The sequence below is a fragment of the Rana temporaria genome, chromosome 6 (assembly GCF_905171775.1).
Source record: "Rana temporaria chromosome 6, aRanTem1.1, whole genome shotgun sequence".
NCBI classification, from domain to species: domain Eukaryota; kingdom Metazoa; phylum Chordata; class Amphibia; order Anura; family Ranidae; genus Rana; species Rana temporaria.
The window spans coordinates 208,845,123-208,870,684 of record NC_053494.1 but is presented as its reverse complement, the minus strand read 5'-3'; the positions used below and the strand labels follow the sequence as shown (position 1 = coordinate 208,870,684).

The window sequence follows — 25,562 nt, the reverse complement described above, 5'->3', positions numbered from 1 at the left end:
AAAAAAAAAAAGGATAAGAAAGAGGGAAAAAGGATAAGAAAGAGGGAAAAAAAAGGATAAGAAAGAGGGGAAAAAAAAGGATAAGAAAGAGGGGAAAAAAAAAAGGATAAGAAAGAGGGGAAAAAAAAAGGATAAGAAAGAGGGGAAAAAAAAGGATAAGAAAGAGGGGGAAAAAAAGGATAAGAAAGAGGGGAAAAAAAGGATAAGAAAGAGGGGAAAAAAAAGGATAAGAAAGAGGGGAAAAAAAAGGATAAGAAAGAGGGGAAAAAAAAGGATAAGAAAGAGGGTAAAAAAAAAGGATAAGAAAGAGGGGAAAAAAAAAGGATAAGAAAGAGGGTAAAAAAAAAGGATAAGAAAGAGGGGAAAAAAAAGTATAAGAAAGAGGGTAAAAAAAAGTATAAGAAAGAGGGTAAAAAAAAGGATAAGAAAGAGGGGGAAAAAAGTATAAGAAAGAGGGGAAAAAAAGGATAAGAAAGAGGGGGAAAAAAAGGATAAGAAAGAGGGTAAAAAAAAGGATAAGAAAGAGGGGGGAAAAAAAAAGGATAAGAAAGAGGGTAAAAAAAAAGGATAAGAAAGAGGGGGAAAAAAAGGATAAGAAAGAGGGGAAAAAAAAAAAGGATAAGAAAGAGGGAAAAAGGATAAGAAAGAGGGGAAAAAAAGGATAAGAAAGAGGGGAAAAAAAAGGATAAGAAAGAGGGGAAAAAAAAGGATAAGAAAGAGGGGAAAAAAAAGGATAAGAAAGAGGGGAAAAAAAAGGATAAGAAAGAGGGGAAAAAAAAGGATAAGAAAGAGGGGAAAAAAAAGGATAAGAAAGAGGGGGAAAAAAAGGATAAGAAAGAGGGGAAAAAAAAGGATAAGAAAGAGGGGAAAAAAAAAGGATAAGAAAGAGGGTAAAAAAAAGGATAAGAAAGAGGGGAAAAAAAAGTATAAGAAAGAGGGTAAAAAAAAGTATAAGAAAGAGGGTAAAAAAAAGTATAAGAAAGAGGGGGAAAAAAAGTATAAGAAAGAGGGGAAAAAAAAGGATAAGAAAGAGGGGGAAAAAAAGGATAAGAAAGAGGGTAAAAAAAAGGATAAGAAAGAGGGGGGAAAAAAAAAGGATAAGAAAGAGGGTAAAAAAAAAGGATAAGAAAGAGGGGGAAAAAAAGGATAAGAAAGAGGGGGAAAAAAAAAGGATAAGAAAGAGGGGGAAAAAAAAGGATAAGAAAGAGGGGGAAAAAAAAGGATAAGAAAGAGGGGGAAAAAAAAGGATAAGAAAGAGGGGGAAAAAAAGGATAAGAAAGAGGGGGAAAAAAAGGATAAGAAAGAGGGGGAAAAAAAGGATAAGAAAGAGGGGGGAAAAAAAAGGATAAGAAAGAGGGGGAAAAAAAAAGGATAAGAAAGAGGGGGAAAAAAGGATAAGAAAGAGGGGGGAAAAAAAGGATAAGAAAGAGGGGAAAAAAAGGATAAGAAAGAGGGGGGGAAAAAAAGGATAAGAAAGAGGGGGAAAAAAAGGATAAGAAAGAGGGGGGAAAAAAGGATAAGAAAGAGGGAAAAAAAAGGATAAGAAAGAGGGGGAAAAAAAGGATAAGAAAGAGGGGGAAAAAAAGGATAAGAAAGAGGGGGAAAAAAAGGATAAGAAAGAGGGGAAAAAAAAGGATAAGAAAGGAGGGGAAAAAAAAGGATAAGAAAGAGGGGAAAAAAAAGGATAAGAAAGAGGGAAAAAAAGGATAAGAAAGAGGGGGGGAAAAAAAAGGATAAGAAAGAGGGGGGGAAAAAAAGGATAAGAAAGAGGGGGGAAAAAAAGAAGGATAAGAAAGAGGGAAAAAAAGAAGGATAAGAAAGAGGGAAAAAAAAAAACAGAGTTAGTCTTACCGGAAACTCTGTTTCCAGGAGTCTTCCAGGACAGCCCTTGAGAGATGGAGCTCCTCCCTGGACAGGAAACACATCACCCCCAGCTCTTTAAAAGGCGGTCCCTCAGGCATCTGTTCAGTTTTAATCCAAGAACCGAAGGACGGAGCTGAAATACAGTTAATAACATATATACCATTTACATTATTCATGCATATATATATATATACCTACCTCAAAGCATAGGGTGGGAACGTGCTGTCCTGGAAGACTCCTGGAAACAGAGTTTCCGGTAAGACTAACTCTGTTTTTCCCAAGGCGTCTTCCAGGACAGCCCTTGAGAGGATGAGCAAGCACTCACCAGTTTAGGGAGGGACTACTGCTTGGAGGACTTTTCTCCCAAAGGCCTGATCTTGATTACTCAAGACATCCAAACGATAGTGTCGAATGAATGTTGACATGCTTGACCACGTGGCGGCCTTACATATCTGCTCAGGGGTAGCGCCGGCTTTTTTCTGCCCAGGACGTGGCTAACGCCCTTGTAGAATGTGCCTTCAAGCCTTGCGGAGGGTCCAGGTGCAGAGTTTTGTACCCTTCCAAGATGGCCATTTTGATCCACCTGGATATTGTCCCTTTTGAAGCTTGTTTTCCTTTTCGATTTCCGGAAAAAAGAACAAACAGGGCCTCTGATGTTCTAAACTCCTTAGTTGCATCTAGATAGGCAAGAAGGCATCTTCGGACGTCCAGCCGATGCAGCTGTTCTTCTTTGCTGTTTGCAGGTTTATTGCAAAAAGAGGGTAAAATAATGTCCTGACTCTTGTGAAAAGAAGAAGCGACCTTTGGAACAAAAGATTGGTCCGTTCTCAGAATGACCCGATCCTCCAATACCTGCATGTAAGGTTCTCTGATTGATAGAGCCTGGAGTTCGCTGACTCTGCGAGCTGTAGTCATTGCAATTAAGAAGACCGTCTTTAAAGTAATTAACCTTAGAGAAGCCTCTGATATTGGCTCAAAAGGCTCTCTAATAACTGCTTTCAACATAATGGAAAGATCCCATGTCGGTACTTTTCGGCATGGGGCCGGTCGTTGTTTAGCAACCGCCTTACAAAATCTGTTAATAAGTGGATCTTGCTGCAGTGAGCGTTGAACGTAAACTGATAAGGCCGCAATTTGAACTTTAATAGTACTTAAAGCCAATTTCTTGTCGATGCCTTCTTGTAAGAATTCTAAAATTGTTGGAGAATCGTATTCTCTCTTCCTATTCTCTTTCAGCCAGAGATTAAATTTTTTCCAGTGTTTCTGATAAATTGCTCTGGTATTTGGCTTGCGACTCTGTAACAGAGTTTTGATCACCCTGTCTGATAGACCCTTAGACTTCAGGATGTCTATTTCAGATACCAAGCTGCCAGATTCAAAAAGGTTGGGTTGGGGTGCTGGACCGGACCTTGAGACAGCAGATCCGGACTGCACGGCAACATCCAGGGTGGCCGATCTACTAAGGATAGTAGAAGTGAAAACCAGGCCCTTTTCGGCCAAAAGGGGGCTATTAAAATGAGGGAAGTCTTCTCCATCTTGAATTTGGAGAGGACTCTCGGCAAAAGATGAAGTGGAGGGAAAGCATAGGTCAGGTTGAATGTCCAACTGTTCTGTAAGGCATCGACTGCTAGTGGCTGATCTCTTGGATTCAGAGAGAAGAAATTTGGTAGTTTGGCATTTTTCCTGTTTGCGAAAAGGTCGATTTCCGGAAGACCCCACTTGGTAACTATGTCTGCAAACACTGTCGGATCTAGAGACCACTCCTCTTGAGAGATCGACTGTCTGCTCAAAAAATCTGCTAGACCGTTCTGCGTACCTTTGAGATGGACGGCCGATAGGGACTCCAGATTCCCTTCTGCCCAAACAAACATTTCCTTGGCTATATTCATCAGGCTGGGGTTCCTGGTTCCCCCCTGCTTGTTCAGATACGCCACAGACGTGACGTTGTCCGACCTGATCTGCACATGCTGATGTTTTAGTTGGTCTTGAAATGCTGCCATGCCTTTTGCTACAGCTTTTAACTCTCTGTAATTTGATGAGCGCTTCTTTTCTAGGTGACTCCAAAGGCCTTGCGCCCATTGATCCCCTAGATGGGCTCCCCAGCCTTGATTGCTGGCGTCCGTCGTCAGTATGAGCACAACCGAGGGGTTCCACAACAGACCTCCTTTCAGATTGTTTTGGTTTCTCCACCACCAAAGTGCTTGTTTTGTTTTTTCTGCAAGAAACACTTTGTCCTCCAAGTCCTTTCCTAAAAGATTCTGTAAAAGGAATGACTGGAGCGGTCTTTGGTGAAACCTGGCCCATTTCACTGCTGGTATGGAGGCTGTCATGAGGCCTAGAACCGACATTATCTCCCTTATTGTTACAGGGAGATTTGTCTGTATTTGCGCTACTCGTTGAGTTATGTGATCGATTTTTTCTTGAGGAAGAAAGGTCTTCTGTTCTGTTGAATTTATTATATAGCCCAAAAACAGGATCTCCTGAGAGGGAATGAGGTTTGATTTCTCCTGATTGATGATCCAACCTAACTGAGTCAACCACTGCTGGGCGACCACTAGGTCTGCCAGCAGTTTTTGTCTCGTCGGTGCTAAGAACAGTAAGTCGTCTAAATATGGGACGACTGTTATGCCCTGGAGTCTTAGGGGGGCCAGTGTCTCCGCAAGAATCTTTGTAAAAATCCTCAGGGACGAGGAGAGGCCAAAGGGAAGAGCTTGACTCTGAAAATGATAAATTTTTTCTCTCACTTGAATGGCTATGCGGAGGAACTTTTGGGAGCTTTTCCTGATAGGAATATGAAGGTAGGCATCCTTCAAATCTATTTTTGCCATGAAACAATCTTTTTGAAGCAGATTTTTCACAGAATAGATCGATTCCATCCGGAACTTTTTGTATCGAATGGCCGTGTTCAAAGGTTTCAGGTTGAAAATCAGGCGGTACTTGCCTGACGGCTTCCGCACTAAAAAGACGTGCGAGTAAAAACCCTGACCCTCCTCTTGTTTGGGAACTGGTATTATGACCTTCTGATCTACAAGCTCTCCTATGAGATGTTGTAATGCCTGGGCTTTTGTCAGATTTTTTGCCAGTTGTGTAATCAAGAACCTTTTTGGTGGTGTTTGATCGAATTCCAGAGCATAACCCCTTTCTATGACTCCTCTGACAAAATTGTTGGAGGTCAGTTTTTTCCATTGTGGAAGGAAGTCCCCCAATCTTCCTCCCACTTGGATCCTGATATCACTGGGTTTTGGGATTTTTGTCAGGAGGGTTAAAGAGCACATTGGCTTTCTTTTTCCCCCCTTGCGTCGCCCAGGGTCTATTTGAATTCCCTTTTTCCTGATTTTTCTTTTGCCCTTTAAAGGGACGAAAAAACTTCTTAAAACCTGACTTTTTCTTGTCAGGAAAAGTCTTCTTTTTATCCGCAGTGCGTTCTAACGCTTCATCTAGCGGAGTGCCAAACAAAAAATTTCCTGAAAAAGGAACGCTGCAAAGGCGTAACTTAGAGGCAGTGTCTCCCGGCCAGGTTTTGAGCCAAAGAGTTCTCCTCGCAGCCACTGATAGAGAAGCTGCCCTGGCTGAAAGCTTTACTGATTCTGCCGAGGCATCAGCAATAAAGCCCACAGCTTTAAACAGCATGGGAAAGGATTTTAACAGCTCTTCTCTAGACGTACCTGCTGTCAGGTGTTCCTGCAATTGTTTGAGCCAAAACTCCAAATTACGTGCTACACACGTGGTTGCTAATGCTGGCTTAAGGTTAGCCATGGCCGTGTCCCAGGATCTCTTGAGGATAACATCCCCTCTTTTATCCATGGGATCCGCTAAATGTGCTAGTGGGGCATCAAGTTTTGGAGATTGATTCCAGACCGCAGCAGGGTCCTCATCAAAAGGGAATCTCCTTTTTAAACCACCTGAAAAGAAGGGCCTTTTGTCAGGTTCCTCCCATTCTTTCAGGACCAAGTCTGAAACTATTTTGTGCACTGGAAAAACCTTCTGTTTTTTCCTGCTTAACCCCTGATACATTTTATCATGACGTGAAAGCGAAGCTTTTTCCTCTTTCAACTCCAATGTCTCATGAATAGCCCCAATTAGTTCATCTACCTCCTCCTGGGAGAGTTTGAATCTAGTAGGGGTGTGGGAGTCATCCTGAACATTTTCTTGCCCAGAATCTCCCTGGGAAGAATCTGCATCAGAATTATCAAGGGAAATCTCCTCATTCTCTACAGGATCACCTGTTCCTGATGCTACCAGAACTGGAGAGGTGGGCACCTCCTGCTGTTTAGCAGCTGAACCTGCAATCTGTGTGTCAGCAATTAATTTTCTAAAAGACTGAAAAGTTGCTTGCATTTCATCCTTAAAAGAACCCAGAAATTTGTTGAGCGGGGAATCCTCTTCGCTATTCACAACAGTAGTAATACAGGGACTACATAAGCTTTTGGTATAGCCAGAAGCAAGCCTTGCATTACATGTGGCACATTTCTTTTTGTCTCTAGAAGGGGTTTTAGTATCCTTTGATTCTTTCTGACAGAAAAAGAGAGAGAGAGAGAGGGACTCTTAGTAAATATATAACACGTGCCCCCTCCTCCCCTGTTCTAAGGTGCCCACTGAGCTATACATAGGAATACAACCTATCTAGCTCCCCTATACAGGTGAAAAAACACAGGCATAAGGTTTTGGCACAGCCAGCCTACCTGTGAAGAGCCGGCGCCAGACTCCCCTGGAGCGTGTGCAGCGTCCATGCTGCTCGGTGAATAGGCAGAGTACAGCCCACGCTTGCTGCCTTTTGAAAGCGCCGACTCGGCCTTCTTCAAACCCCGCGCCAGAAACCGGAACCTGAGCTTCCGGCGCACAGTGATGACGCGCATTCCGGCCTGGAGGTTACGCCCAGCGACTTCCGGGTCACGGCGTCCACCGTAAGGAAGATTCTCCCGCCGCCAGACGCCGCCGCCCATGCACGCCATCACTGCCCACTCCCTCGCCGGGCACCGGAGGGAAGGAAGAACGGGGAACTCCAAACACATGCGGAGGGAACCCGTGGCCCAAAAAACGGAGAGGATTACCAGGTGAGGGAACAACCAGCCCAGCTGTCTTCCCCCGCCCTTTAGAGATGGACACTCTCCCGGATCCATCCCTCTCTGAAAAGACGGTTCCTCAGTGACATGTCTCCTCCGTCTGAGGAAACACATAAAACTGAACAGATGCCTGAGGGACCGCCTTTTAAAGAGCTGGGGGTGATGTGTTTCCTGTCCAGGGAGGAGCTCCATCTCTCAAGGGCTGTCCTGGAAGACGCCTTGGGAAAAAAAGATAAGAAAGAGGGGGAAAAAAGGATAAGAAAGAGGGGAAAAACGGATAAGAAAGAGGGGAAAAACGGATAAGAAAGAGGGGAAAAAAAGGATAAGAAAGAGGGAAAGAGGGAAAAAAAGGATAAGAAAGAGGGGGGGAAAAAAAAAGGATAAGAAAGAGGGGGGAAAAAAAGGATAAGAAAGAGGGGGGAAAAAAAGAAGGATAAGAAAGAGGGAAAAAAAAAAAAAAGATAAGAAAGAGGGGGAAAAAAGGATAAGAAAGAGGGAAAGAGGGAAAAAGGATAAGAAAGAGGGGGGGGGGGGGAAGGATAAGAAAGAGGGGGAAAAAAAAGAAGGATAAGAAAGAGGGGGAAAAAAAAAAAAAAAAATGATAAGAAAGAGGGGGAAAAAAAGGATAAGAAAGAGGGGAAAACGGATAAGAAAGAGGGGGAAAAAAAGGATAAGAAAGAGGGGAAAAAAAAGGATAAGAAAGAGGGAAAGAGGGAAAAAGGATAAGAAAGGAGGGAAAAGGGATAAGAAAGGAGGGAAAAGCAAAAGGGAAAAATACAAAATCCCTGTTATATTGTATGCTATGGGGACAGAAGTTACAACAGTGCCCCCTGGTGCCTACAAGTTTGTATGCAGTAGAACGAAGGCAAACATCCTCCCCATTTTGGATAGAGTAAGGAATGGTTATTACTTCTGTCAGCTTTTTTTTGGCCATATGTGTCACATGGAGATTTCCATTCACTTCCTGTCCCATAGCCAAAATAGTAAGTGTAAGGAAATCCCAACAAAGTGAGGAAATCACTAGTGTCTCCATTGGAAGATTCCCCCCCCCCCCCCTTTATTCCTGTTCTGGCGACAACCCAAAATGTTTGATTTTCTTTCACTTTCACTCTTGGCGGTAATGATTACTAGGAAAATAGAGGAGGAATCCAGGGCAATCCGATGGGAATTCCTCAACCCCCCTCAATTCCTCAACCCCCTAAATAGGGGTACAGACAGCAATAAAAACCTGACTGGGGTTCTAATCCATCTCCACTCTATCCAAACCTAAGGAAAAAAAAGAAGGAATAAGAAGCTTTGCCTTTAGTTATACTTTAACATGTGGAGTTTCACAATGTGCACCAACATCAGGCTGAACCTTCAGGTACTTTGTTCAACTTCCCTCTGTATAGTTCATTAAGAGGGGATTTTTCCTTCACCAAAAATGCCAAAATTCCTTTATGCTGGCATCTGGAATTTACAAATGCAGAAATTTAGAGATTGGATGAAAGGTTTAGTACCAGGAAACCCTTTTTGATAGATAACAGTGAATTTTATATACAACTCTATAGATCAGACCAAAATGAGGGACAAATGAGGAGGAATGAGGGACAGAGGGACATTGCTCCAAATCAGGGACAGTTGGGAGCTATGAGATCATCTACCCCCCCCCCCTTACCTCTCCGATGCTCCGATTCTGATTGGACCAGCTCTTCCTTTGATTTCTCTAGTAAACTCTTTAGATGTTTGGATTCCTCTTGGAGTTTCTTCTCCTTCTCTTGGTAGGCAGCGATAAGATTTTCCATCTCCTTCGATCTGGACTCCAGGACTTCACTACAGAGAGAGAGAAGAAGCGGAAGTACTGAGAAGGTGGGCACTGGATGGGAACACTGGCACCTTCTCCTTAGAAACATTATAACATGAAAGTGGACTCAAATTTGAGGACTCTGTTCCAGCCCTGGCTGTGCTGTGCGCCTATCCTTCTGTCTGGGGACTTCAGTCACCCCCAGACAGTAGGGGGCAGCAGTAGAATCAGGGTCATGTGGATACTTCTCCTCGGCAGCCAATCAGGAGGGTTGATCGCCTAGCTGTGCATGCTGGGGAGGTGTATTTAAGGGGCAGACGCCATTGGTTCGGGTCATCGCCGCCCCACGCCTTCCACCTGGGCAGTCGTCCCACCACCCCCATGTATGGCCCTCATGGCCCGGGATGTGTCTTTGTTGTTGAGTTCCTGGCTCCGGGACCATGTTGGTCCGGAGCATTAATCTACCTCGTAGGCTCAGTAAGCAGACTGATAGCTGGATTCATAAAGAACGCCGCATCTTTAAGGCGGCGTATCGTATTTAACTATTTACGCTACGCCGCCTTAAGTTATTCACAAAGTACTTGCCTCCTAACTTACGGCGGCGTAGCCTAAATGGGGCCGGCGTAAGCTCGCCTAATTCAAATTAGGTTGAGGGGGCGTGTTTTATGTTAATGGAGGGTGACCTGCCGTGATTGACTTTTTTTACGAACGGCGCATGCGTCGTCCCGTGTACATATCCCAGTGTGCATTGCGGCAAAGTACGCCGCAAGGACGTATTGGTTTCGACGTGGACATAAATTACATCCAGCCCTATTCACGGACGACTTACGCAAACGATGTAAAATTTTCTAATTTCGACGCGGGAACGACGGCCATAATTAACATTGGCTACGCTACCTAGGGGGTATGTTTATCTTTAAACGGCGTATCTTAACTGCGACGGGCGCACGTACGTTCGTGAATAGGCGTATCTAGTTATTTAGATATGTTACGCCAAACTCAATGGAAGCGCCACCTAGCGGCCAGCCTAAATATTGCACCCTAAGATACGACGGCGCAGGCTGTGTATCGGCCTAAACTGAGAAAAAAACACTTTTTTTTATATATATTTTTTGAGGATATTTATTATAGCAAAAAGTATTGAATTTTCTTCAAAATTGTCGCTCTATTTTTGTTTACAGCGGAAAAAATAAAAACCGCAGAGGTGATCAAATACCACCAAAAGAAAGCTCTATTTGTGAAAAAAAAGGTCAATTTTGTTTGGGAGCCACGTCGCACGACCGCGCAATTGTCAGTTAAAGCGACGCAGTGCCGAATAGCAAAAAGTGGTCTTTGGCCAGCCAAATGGTCCATGGGCTGTAGTGGTTAATATTTTTTTTTTTTTTACAATTTATGTTTACATACTGTTACCAGTGCAATCACATCATATGACTGGTGGTGATCAGGGACACTGACTAGTGACAAAATGTTAAAATAATAATTATATTATTAATAAAATAATTCTTGAATAAGCTTCTTCTTTGGCCACCACAGTCCTCCAGAAGGAAGTAGTTACCTGGACTCCAGCTCTGATGGCTTACTAAGCCTCTCCATCTCCTGGTTCACCTCCCGCAACTGCTGCCAGGTCTTCTCTTCCTCCTCCAGAGCTTCTTGTAGATCCATTATCTGAACGAAGAGGGAGACATAACGTTCCCGGCTCCGGCTCCTACAGGAAAAGAGATCATTAACCACTTCCATACCGGGCCTATTCTGGCACGGATATGCAATTAGCGGACCTCCAGCTGTTGCAAAACTACAAGTCCCATCATGCTCTGCCTCTGGGTGTCATGCTTGTAGCTGTCAGAGTCTTGCTATGCCTCATGGGACTTGTAGTTCTGCAACAGCTGGCGGTCCGCTAATTGCATATCCCTGCCCTAGGGAATAAAATGGCGGTCATTGCAACTTTTTATCTCGCAGGGTAATATTTGCGCAATCATTTTTCAAACGTCTTTTTTTGGGGGGGGGGGGAAACGGTTCCGTGAATTAAAAAATAAAACAGTAAAGTTAGCCAAATTTTTTTTTGTATAATGTGAAAGATGATGTTACGCCGAATAAATAGATACCCAACATGTCACGCTTTAAAATTGCGCACACTCATGGAAAGGCGCCAAACTTCAGTACTTAAAAATCTCCATAGGCGACGCTTAATTTTATTTTTATTTTTTACAGGTTACCAATTTAGAGTTACAGAGGAGGTCTAATGCACACGGTCGTTTTTTGTGATGAAAAAAAACTAAATTTTTAAAAACGTCATTTAAAATGACCGTGTGTGGGGAAAACATAGTTTTATGTCTTCTGAAAAACAACAAAAAAAAAAAAAATCTAATATGCTTTAATTTTTTATGTAGTTTTTCAAAACGTTGTTTTTTGTGTCATAAAAAATGATCGCGTGTAGGCTAAAACGACGTTTAAAACGACGTTTTTAAACCCGTACATGCTCAGAAGCAAGTTATGACGTGAGCTTGAATGGAACAGAGTGCCGTCGTACGTGCTGAACGTAACCACGCTTTGCTAGAGCATTTTGAAAAAACGATGGTGTGTAGGCAACGTAGTTTTTTAAAATGAAGTTTGAAAAACGTTGTTTTTTTTCCCCCCCCATGAGAAAAAAACGAAGTTTTTTTACAAGAAAAAAACGACCGTGTGTACGCGGCATAAGGCTAGAATTGTTGCTGGCCCTCTAATGCACGCGGCGATACCTCACCTGTGTGGTTTGAACAGCGTTTACATATGTGGGCGCGACTTATGTGGGTGTTCGCTTCTGAGCGCGAGCTACCGGGGACAGGGGCGTTTAAAAAAAAAAAAAAAAAATTATTATTTTATTTTTACTTTTGTTTAAAAAAAAAAAAAGGTATCACTTTTATTCCCATTACATGGAATGTAAACATCCCTTGTAATAGGAATCGATCGTGACAGGTCCTCTTTATGGAGATAGACTCCATATCTCTCCTCTAGGCTGGAAAGCATAATATTGTGGAAAAAAAAAAATCACAGATCTCATGCTTACACCCGCGATTGCGGCTGTGTTTACATTCCGGTACCCGGGCGTGACGTCATAAGATCGCGCCCGGGCCTCCGACGATCATAGAGATGACTGGTGACCATCTCTATGCCTCCCATCCCGGCAGATCGTTTCTCCCGATGGCATGGGAGAGCCCAGAGAAGCACCGGATGGCGGCGGGAGGGGAACATCCCCTCCCGTCGCCTATAAGAACGATCAAGATCCGGAACTGCCGCTATGATCATTCTTATGGTGCGAACAATCGCCGCCTGTAAAAAATTAGATCTGAATGATGCCTCTAGCTGCACCCATCATCCAGATATCCCCCCACTGAAAGTCCATGACGTCATATGACGTCCTTTGGGAGGTATGACACTGCCAGACTCCAGAAGCATCTACAGCCCAATATCTTTTGCGATACATGCTGCCTTTTGGGGGCGGTGTATACAGCGCTTCCAAAACCACCCCAAAGATGCTGCTTGCAGGAATTTTTCTAATGTCCAGCAAACGCACATGGGAGGCGTTTTTCAGGTGCTTTATAAGTGATATTTTTTGCGCTAAAAACGCCTGAAAAAAACGCCTTAGGTCTCGAGGCTAAAATGTTCCACCTAGGAGCATCTGTAGCAACAGGTCAGCTTGAACTTTTAGCAGCCAAAAAGCCCTCCTCTGTGTACCCCTCTGATCTGTTTGGTGGTGCCCTCTCCGGGGTGGTGAATTGGGGTGTATGACTTTAGACAGGTGCAGTCTACTTTCTCCTCTGTAGGTGGCGCTTGTCTGCAATGGCATTGCTGTTGGAGAGGAAGTCAAGAGGAACATGGCTCCTCTATGGTTTCCTGGGTCACTAGGGAAGCAATCATTTTGGATGTTGCTGCCCCATGTGACTCTAGCAGTCATCTTGGGTCAGACAGAGACTATTTAAGCGTCCAAGGCAGAAATTAGGCCGGCAACTGGATAACTCCTTTGTATTATCCTTTATTTGGCTACATCAGGGATCCTCAAACTACGGCCCTCCAGCTGTTGCAGAACTACACATCCCATGAGTCATTGTAACACACTGACATTTCACAGACATGACTAGGCATGATGGGAATTGTCGTTTCTGAACAACTGGAGGGCCGTAGTTTGAAGACCCATGGGCTACATCATATACACAGAATCAATGCCAACGTGTTTCGGCTATTACAGCCTTACTCATAGAAACTGCAAAGAGCTTGCTATGATGAGTAAGGCTGTAATAGCCGAAACATGTTAACATTGATCCTGTGTATATGATGTAGCCAAAAGGAGAATACAAAGGAGTTAAAAGTTGGCACGCGATCGCTCCTTCTTATGAAATTTTATTTTGCACTGAAGCAGTTACAACATCTTTGAAATGCCAACACGTTTCGGCCTAAGCCAGGGGTGTCAAACTCTATTTCATCGTGGGCCGCATCAGCATTATGATTTCCCTCAAAAGGGCCAGTTGTATCTGTAAGATTAGATGTTCAGCGCACCCCCCTGCCCATATATTAGATGTCAAGAGCCAACTCACCATCAGAAGTTGAGTCCCCCACTCTCCCTGACATCACAGTGCACCCCCTTACCCATACCTCCCAACCGTCCAGGATTCCGCGGGATCCTACCGCAATTCCAAGTGTGTCCCGGGGTCCCGTGGACTAGACTAGAGTCCTGGAAAACAGGGCCCCCGGGGGCGACATTCCGTGCCTCCATGTTTGGTGTCCGGTGCCCTGTGATTGGGCATATGGGGGTCATGTGCGGCGTGGGGCCGGCCTGTCTGCGATTGTCTAGAAGTCCCGCCTCCGCATATGACCGCTATATGCCCAATCACAGTGCGACGGGAAATACGGACCATGTTGGCGGGAGACAATGACAGTGTGAGCCGCCGGAGCTGCGGTATTCCCCTCTGCCTGTCTCTCTGCTCTGTGTCCCTCGGCGGTAGTGTGTCCCTCGGCCGCAGAGGGGCAGGGCAACTCGGCTCTAAGAGATGCGAGCATGGATGGCGATGCAGTCATACACCATGGATCAGGCTGCAGGTGGATGACGGCACAGGCACGGAGTCGGGACAGAGGTATTTGCACAGGTAGGAGACAACAGCAAACGCCGCCCCCCCCCCCCCCCAACAACTCGGATCCGCGGAAGAACCCCCCCCCGCTCAGCAACTTTGATCCCCCCCCCCGCTCAACAAGATGTCCCACATTGCATTTTTTAAATGTTACCTTATGCTGCTGCTGGAAAGAAGATGGATGCATTGCTTAAAAAGTAGAGTACAGGGTGTGAAGGAGGACCCGAGCAGGGCTGGAGCTCTCCTGCAGCTGCAGGAGAGGTTTGAGGCCCACATGAAATGGCCTGGAGGGCCGGATTCGGCCCATGGGCCTTGTGTTTGACACCTGTGGCTTAAGCCTTCCTCACAGCTATGTCCGCCGGCTGGCCAAAGACCCGAACAAAGCTGATGCTTAGTTCAGGTCTCGGATCTAGTAACCCAGAAGCGATCTCATGACATCACTTTCCGGATTACTGGCACCTTAAAGTGGTTGTAAACCCACTTTTGTCATTTACACCTACAGGCAAACCTACATTAAGGCTTACCCGTAGGAGATATTCGCCAATGACAGGCACTGCTGTCTACGGTGCATGCCGCGTAGACAATGGCGCGCAGGCGCACCAACAATAGCCGTCCTAAACATGGCAATGCCGCGTTTGACGGCTCCCGCGGGAATGACGTCCTCGCCGCTCCGGCCAATCACAGCGCCGATTACAGGAAGAAGATCGCCGGAGACATCCCGGCAGCGGAGGGCGCGGAGGAGGACTTTGTGGGCTTCGTTCAAAGGTAAGCCGTGCATACTAGCTCATTATGACTTTATCTTGCAAGGTTTTTTTTTTTTTATTATAAACAACAAGAGTTTACTTCCTCTTTAAAAAAAAATAATAATTATATATATATATATATATATATATATATATATATATATATATATATATATATATATATATATATATATATATATATATATATATATATATATATATATATATATATATATTTATATATTTATATATATATATATATATATATTTTTTTTTTTTTTTTTTAAAGAGGAAGTAAACTCTTGTTGTAACTCTTGTTGTTTATAATAATAAAAAAAAAACCTTTATATTATATATATATATATATATATATATATATATTTCAAAAGCGCTGATCTTGACATTTTGAATACTTTCAAGTGCAGAAGAGGAGAGGTTTGGGGATCTTATAGACCCCTGATCCCTCCACAAAGAGCAACTGTCACTGCCTATTACTGTCACAATGTTTCCATTCCTTGTGACAGCAATAGTAGTGATATAAAAATAAATATAAAAGGATCTTAGGTGTGCGCAGCCTATTGCATTAGGGTGTGCACCCTAAAGCTCAAACATACATACCTGTGTCTAAATATAAATAGGGCAGCAGGGCCATGGACAGTGTCAGTGAGGCAGGAGGTTGGTGTCAGTAATTTTTTTATTACAATTTTATTTTTATACATTTTTTTTTAATTATTATTATTATTTAAATGTATTATTAATTATTTTTTATTATTATTATTATTATTATTATTATTATTATTATTATTATTATTACTACATTTTCTATTATAATTTTTTTAATGTATTATTTTTTTATTAATTATTGTTACTACATTTTTTATTATCATTATAATTTTTTTAATGTATTAATAAGTATTTACATTTTATGTATTATAATTTTTTAAATGTATTATTATTATTATTAATAATTATTTACATTTTTTTATTATTATTATATTTTTATTTTTTATTTTTTTTAAAAAAAAATTCTGAGCCCCATTGGGGGGGCTTTGGTGAAATACCAGGAATCTAAACAGGTCCATGTTGTCTCACTTTGGAGAAAAAGAAAGGGACCGAGGACAGAGATTCTCTGGTCCCTTTTCCTTGCAGCCAAGCAGCAGGGGAAATCTGCGCACCACAGGGTGATTAGGGTGTGCCCAGGCACATCTGGCACACCCTGTGCCCATGCCTATGAAAAGGACAGTGCAAACATTTTTTTTTTTTTAAATGTACAGAATATCGGCTATTGGCCTAAGAGGTGACTGAATTTTAAAAAAATTTTGGTGCCAATACGATACCGATATCGGTTCGTTCCCTAACCTTTCTTAAAGTACATTTTTTTTTTGTTGGGGGGGGCGGGGAGGCTCTTTCATATAGACATTGTCCTATAGGATACCTCTCAGTCTCTTCTGCATGGAGGTCCTGAAGTTCTCCCTTTTGTTTGGTTAGCTCCTCTCTGTGCCGCTCTACCTCCTCTGTCAATTGGCGGACAATTTTCTGCAGAGAACAAAGCAAAAGGGCAAATGTTTCATGAGACGTTTAAAAATGTCCTCCTACGTTATATATAAAAGCCAAAACTTAGTAGGATAGGGTTAGGCCCTAGATGGTTCAAATCTTATTCGATTCAGCAGGGACCGGCTGAGATTCTATCCATCTATGGGCAGGCTGGTTGCACCCAAGTCAATCCATGGATCAACTAGGGTACAACCAGCCTGTCGAGATTTTTTTTTTTTTTTTACATACGATTACTGCCAGCAGCTACAGCTACTAGCTGTAATCATCAGGGAAAAGAAAAAAAAGAAGAAGAAGAAAAAGAAAAAAAAAGAAGAAAAAAGAAGAACACAATCACAGGGTCCCATACAGCCTACCTGACAGGGCCCCCTCCACTGGCCACAAGAGGACAAATATTTATTAGTCTCTTTCTCTACAGCCTCATCTGCAGATGAATGAATAGGAAGCGCTCTAAACCTTCCTGCTCATTTACAAACTAAAGCACAGTAAACCGTTTACTATGCTTCAGTGATGAATGCGCACACAGGAGTGATAGGTACCAATCAGTCACTGTGTTAGTTCAGGAAAGGATGGGGCCAGTACATGACATCCCCTGTGTGCCCGCAGCAGCTTCCAGCATGGGAGGAGGGAAGCCGGCAGCGCTGTGGGGGGAAAGGGGCACACAGGGGCAGGGGACAGCAGATGGAAGGGGCGCATGTGCTAGAACCAATCCCCTTGCAGTGCAGCCGGAGGGAGGTTGAGGAGAAGAAGCTGGCAGTGCTGCAGTGGGAGACAGAAGAGGATCGGCGTCTGCAATAAGACAGTACAGCTGGTCCTTCTGCTCAGCTGGTGGACTGAAACCCGGACACATGATCCAAAACCCAAACTGTCCGGGTGAATCCTGGACAGGAGGTAACCCTACCCCCCCCCCCTTTGAACTGATGGGGCCCAGTACAGGAGGGCTGGCTGTACCGTCTTATCAGCGACCCTGGTAATCATTGCGTTCTGCCGGTAGGGAAGGCTCCCCACCGTTAGAATACAATGGCTCCGCAGGATCCCATGGGCACTTGGAATGGTTTGTTTTAACTAGACCATTAGGAATGTGAGGTACATCACTTCATGTTCCAGATCACCAAATCTAGGAGGTGATAAATCAATATTTTGGGTTTTCTGTTCATTTTAGTCCTGCTGATGGTGGTCACTGGGACAAATAGTGGGAGTGAATCTCCTGAATGGAGAAAATAACCCGACAGGGTCCCTTCCCTACTCTATCCAAATGTGAAATAAAAAGTCCTGGATTTAGATATACTTTAACCCAGAGCTTTTTTTCTCAGAAAATAGGTGCAGGAACCCAACTACGACCCCGGTCAGATTTCACAAACAGTAGGAGGGTCCTAAAGGGTGCAGAGTTCAGAGGGTTACACACAGAGTGCAGAACTGTCACTTGTAAACACAAAAAACAGACTTCTGTGTTTACAAGTAATTGTGGTGAGCAGGCACCAAAAGGGTCTGAGCCCGAGCTGGTGGAACTGAGTTCCCCCAAGTTCCCCCTGAAAAAAAGCCCTGCTTTAACCACTTAACCCCCGGACCATATTGCTGGTCAAAGACCAGAGCACTTTTTGCGATTCGGCACTGCGTCGCTTTAACTGACAATTGCGCGGTCGTGCAAAATTGGCGTCCTTTTTTTTTCCCACAAATAGAGCTTTCTTTTGGTGGTATTTGATCACCTCTGCGGTTTTTAGTTTTTGCGCTATAAACAAAAATAGAGCGACAATTTTGAAAAAAAAATTATATCTTTTACTTTTTGCTATAATAAAAATCCCCCAAAAATATATAAAAAAAAAAATTTCCTCAGTTTAGGCCGATATGTATTCTTCTACAGATTTTTCGTAAAAAAATCAAAAATTAAAAAAAAAAAAAAAAAAACGCAATAAGCGTTTGGTTTACGCAAAAGTTATAGCGTTTACAAAATGGGGGGTAGCTTTATGGCATTTTTATTAATATTTTTTTTTTACTAGTAATGGCGGCGATCAGCGTTTTTTTTCGGTACTGCAACATTATGGCGGACACTTCGGACACATTTTTGGGACCATTGGCATTTTTATAGCGATCATTGCATTGATTACTATAAAAATGCCACTGGCAGGGAAGGGGTTAACACTAGGGGGCTGGGAAGGGGTTAAGTATGTTCCCCTGGGTGTGTTCTAACTGTAGGGGGGGTGGCCTCACTAGGGGAAATGACTGATCGTTGTTCATACATTGTATGAACAGAAGATCAGTCATTTCTCCCCCTGACAGGACCGGGAGCTGTGCGTTTACACACACACAGCTCCCGGTCCCCGCTCTGTAACGAGCGATCGCGTGTAAGCGATTGTGCAAAAGTTATAGCGTCTACAAAATAAGGGATAGAATTTTTTTTTTTTTTACTATAAATGGCGGCGATCTGCGATTTTTATCGGGAGTACCACATTGTGGCAGACATATCGGACACTTTTGACACTATTTTGGGACCATTGGCAATTATGCAACGATCAGTGCTATAAAAATGCACCGATTTCTGTATAAATGTCAGTTGCAGGGAAGGGATTACCACTAGGAGGCGATCAAGGGGTTAAATGTGTTAACTAGGGAGGGATTCTAACAGTAGGGGGGAGGGGACCGATCTGTGTTCCTCTGTACTGGGAACACACAGATCGGCCTCCTTTCACCTGACAGCACGTCCCTGCTCTGTGATGAGCAATCGCGGGTGCCCACTGGGTCCCGAGTGATGCGTGCGCTCGCTCTCCACAATGCCGGGATACCGAGGATGTCATATGACGGCCGCCCGGAGGGACAAAGGGTTCCTGCGGCTGTCATATTACGATGGTGTGGTAAGGAAGTGGTTAAAGCAATGCAGTGCCGTATCGCACAAAATGGCCTGGTCATGAAGGGGGTGTAAATCTTCCGAAGCTGAAGTGGTTAAAAAAAAAAAAAAAAGTCAGTAGCTATAGTATTTGTAGCTGCTGACTTTATTTTACTTATTTTTTTCTGAAGGAGCACGCCCGACAGACATGAAATACCTCCAGATCTACCACACTGAGATTTTCTTCATCGATTGGCAAAAGCTGCTCTGCTGGATCCATCTGAAATAGAAGAGAGAGAGGGTGCATTTTATTTATTTATATATTACAGGGACTTATAAAGCGCTCTCAGTTTACGCAGTGCTTTTACACACACACACACACACTATATATATATATATATATATATATAGATAGAGCGTCTGCAAAAGTTTGGGCACCCTGCAGAGTTAATATCTTGTACTGCCCCCTTTGGCAAGTATCACAGCTTGTAAACGCTTTTTGTAGCCAGCCAAGAGTCTTTCAATTCTTGTTTGAGGTATCTTTGCCCATTCTTCCTTACAAAAGTCTTCCAGTTCTTTGAGATCTCTGGGTTGTCTGTCACGCACTGCTCTTTTAAGATCTATCCATAGATTTTCAATTATGTTGAGGTCAGGAGATTGTGAAGGCCATGGCAAAACCTTCAGTTTACGCCTCTTGATGTAATCCCCCGTGGATTTTGAGGTGTGTTTAGGATAATTATCCATTTGTAGAAGCCATCCTCTCTTTAACTTCAGTTTTTTCACAGATGGCATCAAGTTACCATCCAAAATTTGCCGAAGTTTTATTGAATCCATTTTTTCCTTCTACTCGTGAAATGTTCCCTGTGCCACTGGCTGCAATACAACCCCAAAGCATGATTGATCCACCCCCATGCTTCACAGTTGGACAGAGGTTCTTTTCATTTAATTCTGTGCCCTTTCTTCTCCAAACGTACCTTTGCTCATTCCGGCCAAAAGGTTCTATTTTAACTTCATCGGTCCACAGAACTTGTTTCCAAAATGCATAAGGCTTGTCTATATGTTCATTTGCAAAGTTCAAACGCGGATTTTTGTGGTGAGGACGTAGAAGAGGTTTTCTTCTGATGACTCTTCCATGAAATACATATTTGTACAAGTATCTCTTTATAGTGGAATAGTGTACCACAACTCCAGTGTCTGCCAGATCTTTCTGGAGGGATCGTGCAGTCAAACGTGGGTTTTGAATTGCTTTTCTCACAATCCTGCGAGCTGTTCTGTCTGATATTTTTCTTGGTCTTCCAGATCTTGCTTTAACTTCCACTGTTCCTGATGACTGCCATTTCTTAATTACATTCCGAACAGAGGATATTGACATCTGAAAACGTTTTGCTATCTTTTTATCGCCTTCTCCAGCTTTGTGAGCGTCAACTATTTTCACTTTCTGTTTTCTTTTTTGAGATTGACATCACCTGGTCTTCCCAGACGACGATTGAGAACAATCCATGACACTGGCAGCTCTCAGCTTTGCAAAGGGGGCAGTGCATGCTAGAAATTCTGCAGGGTGCCCAAACTTTTGCAGATGCCATTTTTTTTGTTTCCTGTAATTAATTTTGAAAGTGTAAATAAAATCTAACTTTTTTGACATGTTATAAGAATGTCTAATCTGTAATTTGATGCCTTTTGGAGATTTTTCCATCTTTCCTCGGCTTCGTTATGCACATTAATACAAATTTTTACCTGGGGTGCCCAAACTTTCGTGTATGTGTATGTGTATGTGTATGTGTATATATATAATATATATATATATATATATATATATATATATATATATATATATATATATATATATATATATATATATATATATATATATATATATATATATATATATATATATATATATATATATATATATACACACACACACACACACACACACACACAAGTCCCTGTCCTCAAGGAGCTTACAATCTAAGGTCACATTCATAGATACAAATAACAGGGTCAATTTAGACAGGAGCCAATTACCTACCAGCATATCTTAGGACTGTGGGAAACAACCAGTGAGCATAGGCGTGCACGCAGCATGTGCCAGGTGTGCCTGGGCACTCCCTAATCACACTGCGTCGCAGATTCCCCCTGCTACTTGGCTGCAGAGAAAGGGACTGGGAATCTCTGGCCTCAGTCCCTTTCTCGGTCTCAAAAGTGAGACATCAGGGGTCCGTTAAGACCACTGATATTTCAGCCCTCCCCAATGAGGCTATTGTGGATCTATTACACATGGTGAAGTCTTCTTCTGAAGGAAATCAGTTTGAGAGTAGACCAGAAAACGCAGCGGAGCAATTTTTCCAGGTGCGGTGTACCCCAAAGCATGGTAGTGCCTTACTGTGTATTGTGTAGAAACACGCATCAGAGACGTGCATGGGTGCCAAAATGAATGGCGGCACAATGCACCGACCTTCACATGGCATGTCGCTGTACACTGCGGCGTGCACCTTCAGCGTGCTGCAATGTCACAGCGCATAACAACAATGCAGGTGCTGCAAAGAACCAAAACCTTCAGGCATGCAAAAATGCTTGTCTGCTGTCTTTGCAGCTTGGAGGGGGGGTGTTAAAAACGTGGCGCAACCGCTTGTTTATAATGCCCTCCAACTACAAACCTAAGCCCCGTTCACACCGAATCCGACTTTGAAATCGTGCGACTTTACACTTGAACTTACAAACCGCTCAGTATCTGCCAAACCTCTCCTCCAATCCCTACACTGGCTTCCTATCACCCAGCGAATAAAATTCAAAATACTAACCACAACCTACAAAGCCATCCACAACTCTGCCCCCAAGCTACATCACCAATCTTGTCTCTAAACATATCCCAAACCGTCCTCTCTGCTCAAGACCTCCTACTGTCAAGCTCTCTTCCTCCCATGCTCGTCTCCAGAGCCTCTCCCATCCTCTGGAACTCACTACCTCAACCTGTCCGGCTATCCCCTACTCTTGCTACCTTCAGGCGATCCCTGAAAACTCACCTCGTCAGGGAAGCCTATCACGTCTCCAACTAATCTTTTACCACTTCCATCAGCTCATTCCCCACAGTTACAACCTTTCGTACCACCTGCCCCACCCTATTAGATTGTAAGCTCTTCTGAGCAGGACCCTCTTAACTACTTGCCGACCAGCCGCCGTCATTCTACGGCGGCAGGTCGGCTCTCCTGGGCGAGAGCCCGTAGTATAACGTCGGCTCTTTGAGCGGCCACTAGGGGCTCGTCCGTGACTCCCGTGCGGGTGCCCGGCGGGCGCGATCGCCGCCGGGCACCCGCGATTGCTCGTTACAGAGCGGGGAATGGGAGCTGTGTGTGTAACACACAGCTCTCGGTCCTGTCAGGGGGGGAAACGCTGATCCTCTGTTCATACAATGTATGAACAGAGGATCAGTGTTTCCCCTAGTGAATCCACCCCCCACAGTTAGAACACACCCAGGGAACATACTTAACCCCTTCCCCGCCCCCTAGTGTTAACTTCTTCACTGCCAGTTGCATTTTTATAGTAATCCAATGCATTTTTATAGCACTGATCGCTATAAAAATGCCAATGGTCCCAAAAATGTGTCAAAAGTGTCCGCCATAATGTCACAGTACCAAAAAAATCAAATATATATCGCTGATCGCCGCCATTACAAAAAAAATATATTAATAAAAATGCCATAAAAATACCCCCTATATTGTAGACGCTATAACGTTTGCGCAAACCAATCAATAAACGCTTATTGCGATTTTTTTTACGAAAAATATGAAGAAGAATACGTATCGGCCTAAACTGAGGAAAAAAATGTTTTTTTTTTATATTTTTGGGGGATATTTATTATAGCAAAAAATATTATTTTTTTTCAAAATTGTCGCTCTATTTTTGTTTATAGCGCAAAAAATAAAAAACCGCAGGAGGTGATCAAATACCACCAAAAGAAAGCTCTATTTGCGGGAAAAAAGGACGCCAATTTTGTTTGGGAGCCACGTCGCACGACCGCGCAATTGTCAGTTAAAGCGACGCAGTCCCGAATCGCAAAAAGTGCTCTGGTATTTGGGCAGCAATATGGTCCGGGGATTAAGTGGTTAATCCTCTTGTATTTTATTGTATTGTAACTGTTTTGTCTCCCTTTTATATTGTAAAGTGCTGCGTAAACTGTTGGCGCTATATAAATTCTGTATAATAATAATAATAATAATAATAAACTCCCACGGTTTCAAGGCTGTGGGTCAGAGTGACTTCAGGTGCGACTTGGCTGACATCTGTGCAACTTCATACATAGATGTCTATGCAAGTTGCACCTGAAAAATCGCTAAAAATAGTGCAGGAACCTTTTTCTTTTCAAAGCGGCACCTCACAGTTTTATTTCCGACAATAGGGTGTGACCCGTCATGCAATTTGGACCTGTGTGAACGGGGGGGCGCTAAGGACCGTTTCACACTTCTACGTCCTGAAAGTTGCACAAAAACGTATGCGACTTGAAGCAATTCCTGTGCAATCTCAAGGTCTATGGACCTCAAAGGTCGGGTCAAAGTAGTGCAGGGACTACTCTGAAGTCACACAGATATGGACGGTACTCATTGGAAATCATGGGGTACAACTTGTCATACGACTCTGCAGGACAAGCCGCACAAGTATGAAAGGGGCCAGAGGAAAAAAGTGACGGTGTGGATAAACAATAAAACAACAGAGCACTCACCATACACAGGAGATGTGATCAGGGCAGAGACAGGACTCATCCCATACAGAGAGTCAAATAGACCGCCGAACACTCCCCCCTCCTCCCCCGGAAACAGTCCAGTGTCACTTCCGCCCACACTCTAACACCGCAGTAAGGGCAGAGTAAACATGGAGGACAGGAAGTGATGTCAGAGTGTACAGGGAGCATGAAAGACGAGGTGTTTTGTGATATTCACAGTGCAAATGCATTTGCTCCAGAGCTAAGTAAATGAGATAAAGCTTCACTTTGCAGAGAATACCCGAACACGTGCAAGGAAAATAAAAATAAACAGCATTTTTACTTGCGCATGATATGTGAGAGAAATGCTCCAAATTCAGCAAATATGCGAGGTAAATCCTGCAAATGTCATAAATACTTTAGACCCCTTTCACACTGAGGCAGTTTATAGGCACTTTAGCGCAAATTTGGTAAATACATAAGGTGTATGTCGCACATTTGGTAAATACGTGAGTTAAATACTACAAATTCAGTAAATACGTGAGGTAAATCCTGCGAATTCCAAAAATACTTTAGGTAAATACAGAAAATTTGGTAAATACATGAGGTATATACTGCACATTCAGTAAATACGTGAGGTAAATCCTGCAAGTTCCATAAATACCTCAGACCCCAATCACACTAATGCTGCGTACACACGATCGGTTCGTCTGATGAAAACAGGGCAGGAAGGGGGTAAAAGTGCCCAGTAAGCAAGCAGTCAATACTGTTTGAAGTTCCTTTTTAACCATCGATTAAAAGTTAAGAGCGTGGCATATCGATTGAACGGGTTGTCAACTTTAGATCGATTCAGGGATTTTGGGGCCCCTTACACAGCTTCAGGCATGGGCCCCCTGGTGGAGCAGAGAACCGGGGGGGTGCCGCCGCAAATTGAGAACTGGGGGGGGAGTAAATTGAGAAGCGAGGGGGGTGCAGCCGCAAATTGAGAAGCAGGGGGGTGCAGCGGATTGACAAGCGGGGGGCATGAATTGAGAAGCGGGGGGGTGCAGTGGATTGACAAGCGGGGGGCATGAATTGAGAAGAGTGGGGGTGCAGCTGATTGACAACAAGCGGAGGGCATGAATTGAGAAGCAGGGGGTGCAGCGGATTGACAAGCGGAGGGCACGAATTGAGAAGTGGGGGGGGGTGGCGCTGATTGAGAAGCGGGGTGGGGTGGCGCGCATTTAGAAGCGGGGGGCTTTGGGTGCTGACATACAAAAAAATGATTACAAAAAAAGGAGGTTGCCATCCGGGCCCCTTACAGGTCAGGTGTTGAGAAGCGGGGGGGTGCCTGCCCCGCGAATTAAGGTCGGGGGGCTATGGGTGCTGACGTACAAAAAAAAGGAGGTTGCCATCCGGGCCCCTTACAGGTCGGGGGGGAGCTTTGGGTGCTGACGAACAAAAACAAAAAAAAATAGGGGGTCGCCATCCGGGGTATACTGCCTGTACCCCCCTGATGGCGGTCCTGGATCGATTATTCCCAACATGTATGGCCACGATAAAATCTACAGATAGAGGAAGCGTGAACTCCTCATTGGCCGGTGATGATGGTGTAGCCACCCTTCCAGGATAGGCCCGGAAAAGAAGGGAACCTAGGTGGAGGGCCGGCATGACTGGGGAAGCTGGGGGGAGAACACCAGAGGGCAGTTTAAGGAGGGGTTAGGAAAATCTGGTGATGGGGAGTGAATTAGGTAAGGGGGAGGGGGTAGAGTATAGTTATCCTGGGTAGGGGGTGGGCCCAGCTCATTCCCGGGCAGCAGGGCAGGATAGTGGGCACCAGCAGGGAGAATTTCCCGCCCACCCGCCAATTTTGTTGTGGTTTAAGGTTGAGGAGGTCTGGGTGGTTGTTTGGCATGGGTCTTGGTGGTAGAGTGAAGGAAGACTGTTTATGATATGGGATGGGT

General features: G+C 43.9%; 1 protein-coding gene across 2 annotated transcripts in view; it reads right to left on the bottom strand.

Annotated features, from left to right (window-relative positions):
• The window catches only part of LOC120944228 (myosin heavy chain, cardiac muscle isoform-like), a 33,347-nt gene extending 9,601 nt beyond the window's left edge, over positions 1-23,746 (bottom strand). For both annotated transcript variants that reach the window (XR_005750377.1, XM_040358196.1), the window contains exons 1-5: positions 23,641-23,746; positions 19,141-19,203; positions 15,987-16,087; positions 10,265-10,414; positions 8,584-8,738 (exon numbers count right to left, since the gene is read on the bottom strand). Coding sequence is in view for 1 of the 2 variants with exons in the window: in XM_040358196.1 (XP_040214130.1) it covers positions 8,584-8,738; positions 10,265-10,414; positions 15,987-16,087; positions 19,141-19,203; positions 23,641-23,643 (472 nt within the window). In the remaining variant the exon portion in view is untranslated. The remainder of the gene's footprint in view (positions 1-8,583; positions 8,739-10,264; positions 10,415-15,986; positions 16,088-19,140; positions 19,204-23,640) is intronic.
• Between the last annotated feature and the right edge of the window lie 1,816 nt (positions 23,747-25,562).